The 14,235-nt window shown below is 33.2% G+C and overlaps 1 protein-coding gene and 1 pseudogene across 2 annotated transcripts; both read left to right on the plus strand.

Annotated features, from left to right (window-relative positions):
• Window positions 1-3,684, plus strand: LOC129302122 (glutamate receptor 2.7-like; annotated as a pseudogene).
• A 5,634-nt stretch (window positions 3,685-9,318) lies between these two features.
• LOC129299096 (glutamate receptor 2.7-like) lies at window positions 9,319-13,117 on the plus strand. Of its 2 annotated transcripts, none has more exons than XM_054937540.1 (5): window positions 9,319-9,637; window positions 10,154-11,490; window positions 11,577-11,889; window positions 11,977-12,383; window positions 12,495-13,117. In XM_054937540.1, exons 1-5 carry the CDS (start codon window positions 9,388-9,390, stop codon window positions 12,990-12,992), a joined length of 2,805 nt encoding a protein of 934 aa, XP_054793515.1. In that variant the 5' UTR covers window positions 9,319-9,387; the 3' UTR covers window positions 12,993-13,117. The 2 variants fall into 2 exon arrangements, with proteins under 2 accessions (XP_054793515.1, XP_054793523.1); XM_054937548.1 differs by having other exon boundaries at window positions 10,216-11,490.
• Window positions 13,118-14,235: the final 1,118 nt, after the last annotated feature.

Genomic DNA, 14,235 nt, shown 5'->3' on the forward strand with positions numbered 1-14,235 from the left:
ATGAAGAAGCTTATTGTGTGGTTTATGTGGGCTTTATGCTGTTCTCTGGGCAGCATGGTACAGACAAACGAAAGCGTGCCAGTAAAAGTAGGAATAGTACTTGATCTTTCGTCTACCGCAGCAAAGATGGGGTTGAGCTGCATCAACATATCCCTCTCTGACTTTTATGACTCCCATTCTCATTACAAAACCAGGCCCTTCTTCCTTGTCAGGGATTCCCGCTCAGACATCATTTCTGCAGCTTCTCAAGGTCCTCTCTCTCTCTGTCTACACACACACACACACACACACACATTTTCTTGCTCTTTGTTTATGTATGTCCGATAGATTAAGGCAAAGTCGGAGAGCTTCTACATTTCACCGTTTGTTATTATTAATCCAAAATCTCGTTGCTCAATTAATGTTGCATTGTTTCGGTACTTGAATGTTTGTTAGATTCACACGCATAATATAGACTCCACATGGGGGAAAAAAACACTTGCATGCATTCATGTCTAATTCGTTGATAATAACAGATAATAAAACACAAACTGTTAGATAAGAAAATTCAAATCCATAGCAGAAGTAGATGACATAATTTTAAATCCACAACGCCAGCGGTAAGAAACTTATTTAATTTGACCAGACAAGTTGCATCATTTTTGAAACTCATGCTTTTCTATCTTTCTGCAAGAAGTCCACTGTCCAACATGCTTCTGATTTTCAAATTTTCCTAATTAACAGCTATAGATCTCATAAAATCAGAGAAAGTGCAAACCATAATAGGTCCTTTCACGTCAATGCAGGCCAACTTTTTCATAAGTCTGGGCGACAAAGCTCGTGTTCCCATTATAACCTTCTCGGCAACAAGCCCTTCTCTTGCTTCCCTCCCCAGTTCATTTTTTTTTTTTTCGAATTGCACAAACCGATTCAGCTCAGGTGAATGCTATCGGTGCTATCGCACAAGCTTTTGGGTGGAAAGAAGCGGTGCCCATTTACGTAGACAACAAGTACGGGAAGGGGATCAGGCCCTACTTAACTAATGCTCTCCAACAAGTCTACGTTCGAATTCCTTATCAGAGTTCTCTTTCACCCTCAGCCACCGATGAAGATATCAGAGCAGAGCTCTACAAGCTGATGCCCATGCAAACCAGAGTGTTTGTTGCACACATGACGCCCAATCCAGCCGCGCGACTCTTCTCCATAGCAAGACAGGTTGGAATGACGAGCAAGGGCTATGTCTGGATCGTAACAGATGGCTTGGCTAATGCATTAAGCTCCTTGAATTCCTCAGTCATAGAATCAATGCAAGGAGTACTGGGCGTCAGGGCTCATATTCCCAAAACTGAGAGGTTAAATGATTTTAAAGTTTGATGGAAAAGAAGATTCCACAAGACAATCATAACCTTGTTGATACCGATTTGAATGCTTTTGGAGTATGGGCTATGATACTGCCACAGCATTGGCTATGGCTATTGAGAAGGTTGATACCAACAATTTCAGATTTGCAACGAGCGACACTTCTGCCAGTTCAACTGATCTGGAAAGGATTGGAGTTTCAGAAAGTGGTGAAAAGCTGCGTGCAGCCTCATCTAACACTACATTTACCGGCCTCAGTAGAGAGTTCATAGTTGTTGACAGGCAATTGCAAGCTTCAACATTTGAGATATTGAATGTAATTGGTAATGGGGGGGAAACAATAGGGTTTTGGACATCACAAAACGGAATAGCCGGAAATCTACACTCAACCAACACCAAAATGTACTCTACATCAAGTAAGGATCTAGGTTCGATTATACGGCCAGGGGACACGAACTCTATTCCAAAGGGATGGGAAATCCCCACAAATGAGAGGAAGTTAAGGGGTTCCAGTAAAAAAGGGTTGTACTGAATTCATGAAAGTAACTCGTGACCCCATCACTAATACAATAGAGGTCACTAGGTTCTGCATTGATGCGTTTAAGGCGGTGCTGGAAGTGCTCCTTATGCCTTACCCTATGAATTTATCCCTTTTGCCAAGCCCAATGGCTAGAGTGCAGGATCATACAATGAGCTGATCAGCCAAGTTTATTTTGGGGTAATATATTCCACTTTGATATCCTCCATCCTTAAATTACTTCAAATACTTTTATGGTAAAACTTGTTTCCTATTTTTAGAACTTCAATGCCGTGGTGGGCGATGTAACAATTACATCAAACAAGTCTAACTATGTGGATTTCACTTTGCCGTACGCTGAATCTGGCGTAACAATGATAGTTCCAGTGAAAGACAAGAGGCAAAAGAATGCGTGGGTGTTCTTAAAGCCGTTGACTTGGGATCTTTGGGTGACAATCCCTTGTTACTTTGTATTTGTTGGGTTTGTTGTGTGGGTGCTTGAGCACCGAATTAACGAACATTTCAGAGGGCCTCCATCGCACCAGATCGGTACCTGCTTGTGGTTTTTGTTCTCAACCATGGTTTTTGCCCATCGTAAGTCCTACCCTTCTTGCTTTTGCCGAGTGATTTTAATTTTAGTAAGGCGAAAATAACACAAGATGGATTGAATGGTATTACAGGAGAAAAGGTAGTGAGTAACTTGAGTAGATTTGTGGTGATCATATGGGTTTTTGTGGTTCTAATTCTGGTTCAAAGCTACACTGCAAGTTTGATGTCGCTGTTGACAGTGGAGCAGCTCAGCCCAACTTTGACAGATGTCCATCTACTTATGAAGAATAGGTTGAATGTTGGATATTTGGGAGGTTCTTTTGTATATGGACTTCTGAAGGAGATGGGTTTCCAAGATTATCAGCTGAAAACTTGTAATTCCACCGAAAGTTGCCATGAGTTGTTTGAAAAAGGAACCGCAAAAAGTGGAATTGCTTCTCGTTTGATGAAATTCCATATGTGAAACTCTTTCTTGGAAATTACTGCTCCAAGTGTACCATGGTTGATCCAACTTTCAAAACAGGGAGTTTTGGCTTTGTAAGTTGTGTATTGTGTTTAGATTTTCAGTGTTATTTTTTATTATAATTCTACATTCTTACTCAACTATTTTTAAATATAAACTACAGGTATTTCCTAAAGGTTCTCCTCTTGTGGCTAACATTTCAAGGGCAATCCTGAATGTAACGCAAAGAGATAAAATGAAGGCCATAGAAAATGCATGGTTCAAGAAAAATAACTGTCTAGAGTCTAACGCCTCAACTTCATCAAATAGTTTAGGACTGAAAGCTTTGGGGATTATTTCTTATTGTGGGGATTGCTTGCGCTGTAGCTCTTACAGTGTTTGCCATTAACTTCCTGTATCAGCAGAGACAAGTCTGGTCACGGTATGATTCCAGTATTTCAAAGTGGACACAAGTTGAGAAGTTGATATGGATATTTGGGCAGAGGGACCTGAGATCCCGCACTTCCAGAAAAGGGAACTGCAAAATAAAAGTGGATGTTGTAGCCACATGACATGGGTAAATGTGAGGCATCTCCAACTGCAAACTATCTCTCAAGTCCTTCTAGTCAATTAGAATTAGGATCGAGGAGCTTCTCATTTCATAGTGAGACTAGCCCGAGTAGCCCTGCACCGCAAGACATAAATATCCTTAATGCTTGCTATGATATAGTTTCTGCTGGAACTAGCTAGTAATGTTTATCCTGGGAGGGAGGTCACCTTTAATTTGCACCATGAAGTTAACCTCAGTTTATAAAAAGTGACGCAAACATATATGTAATTCTTCCACGTGACAAATTGTTGTGTAATTCATATGGGCATCCGTGGTGTTTCATTTGATTTTACTTTTTTGGCCAAAGCATTTGATTTTACTAATGATTAGATATTTTACAGTATTCATCTGTGCAAATATTCAAAACAAGTCAAATATACATGATTGGAATATATATATTATATTATTTACCCATCATTTCTCTCCTTATCTCTGTTTAATTTAAAGGACCTTGATTGACGATAATATTGAATTGTGAGATCTTATTGGGTGAATTATCATATAAATAAAATGTTCAAGTATTGATGCTTGAGCCTACCTTTTTCCTCGTGAGACTCGAGAATCTAGTGCTCCAAAGTTCTGTTATTTTTGAGTTTTGAAGGAGCAAGGGCAGCTTCCTTATCGTGTGATCTAGTCATAGATAAGCCTTTAACAAAATATCCAAGACTAAGGGAAGCTAGCATCTGTCATGTGTCATCCTAAAATAAGCAACTTCAGCCTCAGATTGTTCACCTTTATCAACTGTCAACCTAAGATTTTAAAGTTATCTTTTTTTTCGGATTCAACTTGAACAAGTAACTTAGACTAATAACCTCAAAACATGAAGACATAAAAGGTTTTTTTTTTTTTTTTTGTAAAAAACGTTTAGATGAGTTAAGTCTCAAGATTCATTAAATTAGGTATATTTTCAAGCTTAAAAAATTCTTATAGATATACTTATAACTCACTTATCAATAAGGTATAATAAAATTTGGTTCCACTACCGTGTGAGTTATAATCCAAATGCTTACCATCACTCGGGCAGGTTTGATAATCTATCACCTTAAAAGATGAAAATCATGGGACCAAGAGTCCAAGACCCCCTACCCTCAGCAGTCGATGTTTTCCGCTTTTAAGACGACCTACGGCCCAACGTTGGAGTGGTTTGTAGGAATTTGAGCGGAAAGCCCGAAGTAGGCCCATCTTAATTGAACTAGCTAATTAAAAATCTTTTGACCCAATATGCTAAAAGAAATAAAGAAAGCAATAAACATATGATGAAAATTGGAAAGTCAGTTTACATTGAGATTCTGCCTTAGTTGATTTATTTTTCATGAGATATTTTTAAAAAATGACGGTGAAAAATAAAAATTTTACAAATCAACACCACATAATTAATTTTTAAAAATTTTCACGTGTACTATGTTTTTATTAAAAAAATAAAAAAGTTTATATTAAATTTAGTTTTCCTTAAATTTGAAAAATAACGCCAATTTTTCTCCATTTCCAAAAGGATGGAATTATTTTCATGAAGAAAAATGAAATAGAACTTGAAATAGGGGAAATATCAATGAAGATGGAGAAGGCTGCGAAAGTGCTTCTAGATCTCAAGAAATGAGGTAGAATTTAGATCAAAACTTTTTATTTCATAAGGGGAAAAAAAGAATTTTCAGCTATTGATAAAATTTAATTAATGTAATTGAGATATTTATTGGGTGAGTGAATTTAGATAATTCATAAAATCCAAATTCAATTACATTATTGCATGCCAAAAATTTGATTTTGAAGAACAAGTAAAAGTCTCTTTAACTCTCTCCCTCCCTCTCTGCGCATGTGCCTCACTTTCCCTCCCCTCTTTTCTTCCTAGGAGCAGATCATCCAAACAATGATCCGAGCCAAATTATTATGACCTGAAAAACCCTATTTGCACTTTGATTTCAAATCAACATCCGACAGTAAGAGTGATGTGAATTACCAATTAAAAAATTCAGACATAACTGGAGGGGAAAATTTCAACTAAGGATCAGAAAAAAAATTTAATTTTAAGTGGATCTAAAAACATTATGAAATTTTAGTTTAATCAGGAGAAAAATTAAAAGAATTTTTACAGTGAAAAGACTAAAATACCTTTTACCCGTTATACAAAATCACCAATTATTAATTTTTTTATTTTACTTATTAATTTACAAATATAAGTTATAAATTATATGAGTTGACATGTCAATAATTATATAAAACTTGACATCAATTTTTTAATCATAAATAATAATATTATTTATTAAATTTCTAACTTTACTTATTAATTTACTAATATTAATTATAAATTACTGATAAGTCTTGTAATTTTCTGACATCAATTGTAAATTACTGACAAATTTTATAAATTACGATCGATATTAGTAAATTAATAAGTAAAGTTGATAAATTAATAACTAATATTATTAATTGTCTAATAAATGAATGTAATTTACAAATAATATTGTTAAATTAATAAGTACAATAAAAAATTAATAATTAGTAATGTTGCATCTTACATGAAGGGTATTTTAGTTTTTTTATTGTCAAAATTCTTTTGATCTCTCTCCCCTAAACTAACCTAAAATTTTAAAATATTTTTAGACTCACTTAAAACTAAATCTCTTTCTTATTTCTTAACCAAAATTCTCCCTGGCTAAAAAATTGTGAGACATAATGCATGCATGTTGTGACATTAAAATTGCTAAAAAGATGACTTCTGATATTAGTTTAAAATGATTTTTTTATTGATTTTAAATCTATTGTAAAAGCAATCAGTATAAAAAGTTTCATTTTCTAATTATAAACTGGTGTAGAAATATTTTAAATTATGAACCAGAACAAAAAGTTCAACAATAATAATGCAGCTTATTTGTAAAAATGTTACCGGTTATGTCTATTAAACAGTAGTTTCCTTTTTCACCCATTGTAAAATCTTGTTGTGAATTTTTTTTTATCCAAGTATAAAATTAAAATATACTCGCTTCTTTTTTATTTATAAAAAAACTATCACTTTTAACTTTTATTTAATATAATTAAAATAATATTTTTAATAAACATTTATTGTAATCTTTTTAAATTACTTTTTATAATTTTATCATTCATAATCATAAAAAATAATTAATAAAAGCTTGATTAATGTAATTAATAAAAGATATTATAATTTATTTTATTATTTTTAGACACAATTAACATAATTAATTAATTTTTTAAATTATATTATATTTTTTATTTAAAAATATAAGATATTTTTTGAGAAGTTAGATGTTTAAAAATATAAAATATTTTTAATTTTTTAAGATGTAATTATTATCTTTTTTTAAAAAGTGCTCATATTGATAGATAATTTTATATATATTGTAAAATATTTAATAAAAATAAATATAAAAAAATAAAATTAATTTAAAATAAATAATTATTTTATTAAAAATAAATTTTAATTAAAAATATTTTATATTTTTTAACGGAGTGTACAACCTTTTCCTTGCAAAGTAAAAACAAAGTGGGTAAATTGTCAATGGAACAAGTGCTCCACGTGTCGCCCTATCATTTACTACGATGACTTTGTGCCCCCTGCCCGACGAAATTGTTCATGAAACTCGGACTTCACTGAACAATAGTCAGAATAATAAAAAAGAAAAGATTACAAAATGAATGAGTTATATTTTAAAATATTTTTTTATTAATTATATTTTTAAATATTTTTTTGATTTTTATATAAATTATTTTTTTTGTTTTTCTTAATCTTTAATGCATAATTTAAAAAATATTTTTTAACAAATTTTTAAAAATATAATATTTGATTTGTAAAAAATTCCTTTTTATATGTTAAATAAATGTTTTTTAAATTTAGGAATAAAATTGAAAACTAAATTATTCTTAAAATAATTTTATTATTTTAATTAATTTATCTTGATCTTTATTTTTTTTTTTAAGATACAGCTAACTTTTTCTGAATTTAGTAATCATGTTTGACTTTTTTTTTTTTTTTAGGTTTCCGAGATCTTTCGAACCTGGCAATGGAAAAGGGAATGACGTGGACAATTCCAGCACTCCATCTAAATACTCAAGTAAATTTTAAGATGTGAATATCATTAAAAAATTTCTAAAAAGAATTAATATTTGACAAGAACTTAAATAAATTAAATATTTATTAAAAATAATAACTTTATTTTTTAATTATTAATGTTTACTGTTAAAATTTTTTGTTAAATATTAAATTATTTTAAAAATTCTTTAACAATATACTTCCTTATTTTTTTAAAGTTTTGGTCATAACGTGTCATCCCCGTCTTGTCTCATGCAATCTTTTCTCTGTCCACTTTTAATTCATCTAGAATCATATTCGTTAATATAATGTATAATTTTACCCTTGATTGTTTGTAAGGTTATTAAACTCATAAATTTAAATAAATTTATAATATAAATATAAATTTATATTATAAATTTAAATTATAAATTTATAAAAATTTATCTCTATTAATAAATATATATTAAAATATAATTATAATTTAATATAAATATATTAAAAATATAAATAATTAAAATTAAATTCATCTATGTTGATAAATTATCATATATAAGATATAAAAATTTTAAAATAAAAAAACTTATTTTTGATATTTTTGAAAAAATATTATCTTTTGTGTTTCAAGTATTTTCCTTTAATTCAAATCCTATAACTTTTATAAACTTACTTTTTTATAGTATATACTTAACTTATTTAACAATAAAAAATGACAAGTTTAACTAAGTGTGTATTTAGTTTGAGTTTTTAAATTAGTTGACACAATTGTATAAGTTAGAAATGTAAAAGCAATAAATTCATAAGTTTAACAAAGTTTGTATTTAATTTAAGTTTATAAATGAGTTGATATAATTTTATAAATTTAAAATATAAAAATATTAAACTCATAAAATTAACTTGAGAGTTTAACAACTATACCTGCGTTAATTGAAAACCACATTTGTCATATATTGTATTTGGCACCAACCATTACACGACTTTGATTTGGTCAGTGGTAAACTTAAGAAACTGTTTTGAGAATATGTATATATATATATTTTCTTTATTTAAAAATATAAAATATTTTTTAAGGAATTGAATGCTTAAAAAAAGACATTTTTAAGTCTTTTGAAATGAAATTATTACCTTTTTTAAAAAGTGCTCATACTGATAATAGCTTTATATTTATTGTAAGGCGTTTAATAGAGATAAATATGAAAAGATAGGATTAATTTGAAAGTAATAATAACTTTATTGTGAGGTGAAATTTTGTTAAAAATACCTTATATTTTTAAATAAAAAAAAGTATAATATTAAAAGTCAAACTATTATTTAATCTCAATTTTACGTGTACAGATTGGGCCACTGATATGCAAATAATAGATTGATGTGACCTAAGAGTCTCGACTCTCTTTTCAGCCCACCGCCGGGAAGACTGCTAGAATTATCCAAAGTTCATCATTATTATCTTGTTTTCCTTTACGTTTGGTACAAGTTGGCAAATGAAACATTTATAAACCTTGCTGGTGGCTTCTCTTCTATCATTCTCATTCTCTGAATTTTAATTTCATGGTCAGTAACTCATATTCAAAATTAATTCCAGAATATTCCAATCATGATAAAAGAAAACATAATCGCAATACTAAAAAATAAAAATAAAAAATTCCTGCGCGATGATCAAGGACATGCTTGATATTTCTTAATAAACGAATGGGGTTTATTAATGACTTGGTCAAATGTTACAATCCTCATATGCGTGATGATTGTGCATTGACATTGACACAACACGTCGTTAAAAAATACACACGCATATATGTAGAGTTCATTGATTTTTCAGAGCCCGCAACGACTACAAATATGCACCATTCTAAGTTGACTCCACCGTGATTAAGAAATTATAAGCTTGCCTAGCGGCCTGATATTCCAAGACGATGAAAAAGCTTATCGTCTTGTTTATGTGGATTTTATGTCATTCCCCAAGCAGCATGGCTCAGCCAAACGAAAGCGTACCAGTTAAAGTAGGAATAGTACTTGATCTTTCTTCTACAGCAGCAAAGATGGGCTTGAGCTGTATCAACATGTCCCTTTCTGACTTTTATGACTCTCATTCTCATTACAAAACCAGGCTCGTCTTCCTCCTCAGGGACTCCCACTCAGACATTGTTTCTGCAGCTTCTCAAGGTTCTCTCTTTCTCTCTCTGTATTTTCTTGTGCCCTGTTTATGTAGGCCTGGAAGCTTGGGAATTATCCACAGCATCATCTTGGTCCGAAAGTTTATACATTTCGTCATTTGTTCTTTGTCATAAATCTCATGAGTAGCGCCCTGTTATTGTTTGAAAATTATTCTATAAACGAAATAAATTGCATATTATTTAGCTAATCTTTTTGCATAACTTTAGTAAGATCTGATGTTTTCATCGAATGAATGTTTGATTTACCCGCATGATAGGTTACCATAGGAAATAAATTTAACACGCATACTTATGGACAAGAATGGTTGAAATTGAACACAAATTGTTAAATGAGGAAATTTTAAACTAGAGTAGAATCCGATGATTTAGTTTTAGATCCACAACCAAAATGATCGCGGCATAATTATTTTTTCTCGAAACATGTAATTTTCTATCGTTATGCAAACAAGTGCGAGGTCAAACGTACTTACTTCTGATCTGATTTGAAGATTTTCTTGATAAACAGCTCTGGATCTTATAAAATCAGAGAAAGTGCAAGCCATAATAGGTCCATTCACGTCAATGCAGGCCAACTTTTTGATCAGTCTGGGAGACAAAGCTCGTGTTCCCATCATAACCTTTTCGGCAACAAGTCCTTCTCTTGCTTCCCTTCCAAGTTCATATTTTTTTCGAATTGCACAGATCGATTCAGCTCAGGTGAACGCCATCGGCGCAATCGCACAAGCTTTTGGGTGGAAAGAAGCGGTGCCCATTTACGTGGACAACGAGTATGGGAAGGGGGTCATACCCTTCTTGACTAATGCTCTTCAACAAGTCTACGTTCGAATCCCTTATCAGAGTTCTCTTTCACCTTCAGCCACCGATGAAGCTATCAGAGCAGAGCTCTTCAAGCTGATGGCCATGCAAACCAGAGTCTTTGTTGTGCACATGATCCCCAATCCAGGCATGCGACTCTTCTCCATAGCAAGACAGATCGGAATGATGAGCAAGGGCTATGTCTGGATCGTAACAGATGGCTTGGGTAATGTATTGAGCTCTTTGAATTCCTCGGTCATAGAATCGATGCAAGGAGTATTGGGGGTGAGGACTTATATTCCTAAAACAAAGCGGTTAGATGATTTTAAAGTTCGATGGAAAAGAAGATTCTTGCAAAACAATCCTACCCATGTCGATACCGATTTGAATGCCTTTGGAGTATGGGCTTACGATGCGGCCACAGCATTAGCTATGGCTATCGAGAAGGCCGATACCAACAATCTGGGATTTGCTACGAGCAATGCTTCGGCCAATTCAACTGATCTGGAAAGGATCGGAGTTTCAGAAAGTGGTGAAAAACTGCGCGAAGCCTTATCAAACACTAGATTTACAGGCCTCAGTGGAGACTTTAGAGTTGTTAACAGGCAATTGCAAGCTTCGACGTTTGAGATATTGAATGTGATTGGGAACGGAGGAAGAACGATTGGTTTTTGGACCCCACAAAATGGAATAGTCAGAAATGTAGACTCAACTTACACCAAAATGTACTCTACATCAAGTAAGGATCTAGGTTCCATTATATGGCCAGGGGACACGAACTCTATTCCAAAGGGATGGGAAATCCCCACAAATGAGAGGAAGTTGAGGATAGGGGTGCCAGTGAAAAATGGTTATCCTGAATTCGTGGAAGTAACTCGTGACCCCATCACTAATGCAATAGAGGCCACTGGGTTCTGCATTGATGTGTTCAAAGCAGTGTTGGAAGTTCTCCCTTATGCCTTACCTTATGAATTCATCCCTTTTGCCAAGCCAAATGGTGAGAGTGCAGGATCATACAATGAGATGATCAGCCAAGTTTATTCTGGGGTAATCAATTCGAGTTTGATAATTTTTTTTCTTCCTTAATATTTACTTCAAATTTATTTTGATGAAAAGTTATTTCCCATTAGCAGAACTTTGATGCTGTAGTGGGGGATGTCACAATTATAGCAAACAGGTCTAACTATGTGGATTTCACTTTGCCGTACACTGAATCTGGTGTAACAATGGTAGTTCCTGTAAAAGACAAGAGGAAGAAGAATGCATGGGCCTTCTTAAAGCCATTGACTTGGGATCTCTGGGTGACAATAGCGTGTTCCTTTGTATTCATTGGGTTTGTTGTGTGGGTGCTGGAACATCGAATAAACGAACATTTTAGAGGGCCCCCATCGCACCAGATTGGCACTTCGTTGTGTTTTTCGTTCTCAACCATGGTTTTTGCCCATCGTAAGTCCTAACCCTCCTTGCTTTTAGTGAATGATTTTGATTTTATCAATGTGGAAATAACACAAGATGGATTGAATGATGCTACAGGAGAAAAGGTAGTGAGCAACTTGAGTAGATTTGTGGTGATCATATGGGTTTTTGTGGTTCTAATTTTGGTTCAAAGCTACACTGCCAGTCTGACGGCACTTCTAACAGTGGAGCAGCTTAGCCCAACTATAACAAACGTGAATTTACTTATAAATAAAAGAATGTATGTTGGTTTCAAGAGAGGTTCATTTGTGCGTGAAATCTTGAAAAAAATGGGTTTCCTTGATTACCAGTTTAGAATATATAATTCCACGGAGGAATGTAACGGACTGTTTGCAAGAGGAAGTGAAAATGGTGGCATTGCTGCTGCATTCGATGAAGTGCCATATGTGAAAGTCTTTCTTCAAAGTTACTGCTCAAAGTATACCATGGTTGAGCCAACTTTTAAAACTGGGGGCTTTGCCTTTGTAAGTTAATTTTGTCGTCAGTTAGGACTTGGGACTTTCACATTTCTGTGTCTGCTCTATTATAATTCTACATTCTTCTTCAACTACTATCTTTGTAAATATAAATTACAGGTGTTCCCTAAAGGATCTCCTCTTGTGGCTGACGTTTCAAGGGCAATCCTGAATGTAACTCAAGGAGATAAAATGAAGGCCATAGAGAATGCGTGGTTCAAGAAAAACAATTGTCCAGATTCTGATGCCTCAATTTCATCAAATAGTCTAGGACTTGAAAGCTTCTGGGGACTATTTCTCATTGTAGGGGTTGCTTCTGCTCTAGTTCTTATTGTCTTCGCCATTAACTTCACGTATCAGCATAGACAAATCTGGTTGCAGTATGATGCTAGTAGTACTTCAAAGTGGAGCCGAATTAGGGAGTTGATGAAGAGGTTCGACCAAAGGGATCTGAGTGCTCACACTTTCAGAAAAAGGGAAATGCGAAATAAAAGTGAAACTTGTAGCGCGTCTCCAAGTACAAATTGCCCCCCAAGTCCATCTAGCCAATCAGAATCAAACTTCTCGTTTTATGGTGGGGGTAGCCCAGTAGCCTTGCGCCACAAGACACGGAAGTAACCTTAGTGCATGTAGAAATATAGTATCTGCCATTACTTGTATATATGCTTCTGAGGTGACCTTTGCGTCCAACTCATGAAATTAACCTCATTTATTCAAAATGACGCAACAATTTGTCAACTTAACTGCAAGGCAGAATTTTGTTTATTTCATATCAAAATGCATAGTGTTTCGTTTGACTATTTTCAATTATTAAGATATTTTGCATTTCTAAAAGAATGTGACTGTTAAAGTATCGTGTTTCGCTATATGACCAAACTGAAGGTTGAGGGTTCTATCTTTGCCTTGGAATGGAGTGCGAGTGAGCTATGTGAAATTGTCCCAAGTTAGGGTTTTTTTTTTGGGGGGGGGGGGGTTACATGTATAATATTTGCATATTCATCGTTTTTTCATCTATATCTTTTTTTATATAAATGATCTTGGTTTATGAACTATTTTGGCAAAAAAAAAAAAAAGAATTATGATACTATTGAAGTATATACGAGAGCTTACAAAGTGGAATATTATAAAAATAAATGGTTCAAATTGGTGCTTGAGCCTTTACATGAATAGTTGAATACTGGAGAATTCGATGCTTCAATATATCATTTTAATTTCAGGGTTTGGTAGCATGGGCAACGTCATTATCATCTTATTCGATGGGATAAGCTATAATGATATGGGACGGACCAAAAGGAGTTTTGAGCTGGAGATGCAAGATGGGCTCAGAAGATAGTTGAAGAACAATTGCTATGGTGTCCAATGAGACGGGTGTGGATGATTGTGGAATTTTTTTTTTTTTAATAATTGCTCACATATATGGTATATCCTCCTAGTGAAGGCAATCATATATAAAATATGATCAGGAACAAAATGTAAGTATCTCACCAAGGAACTAATTCCTTTTGCTATGTTTTTTATTTTCATTATTTATAATTTATAGTGTTGTAATTTCCCTATGAATGGAAGGAAAAAATGGGAAGAAAATATAAATGAAAGAAAATCAAGAGAAAGATTTTTTAAAAATAGTGAAATTATTTTATTATTTGAGAGTTTTTCTTCCTAATTTTCTATCCTCTCTATTTTTTTTCTCCCCCATCTAATCCAAGAGTTAATCTTGTTGAAATTGTCTTAAGGTTTAGAATTTCCATTAAACAAATATAATTTGTATTTTCATCGCCATAATAAACTTGAGTTCATCACATGAGCTTCTAACTAAATCCTAAGACTAGGTTAGCGTCTACCCTATGTTTTAAAAGACATG

This window comes from Prosopis cineraria, unplaced genomic scaffold (assembly GCF_029017545.1).
Source record: "Prosopis cineraria cultivar Desert tree isolate PC_DT_omini unplaced genomic scaffold, ASM2901754v1 PC2, whole genome shotgun sequence".
NCBI lineage: Eukaryota > Viridiplantae > Streptophyta > Magnoliopsida > Fabales > Fabaceae > Prosopis > Prosopis cineraria.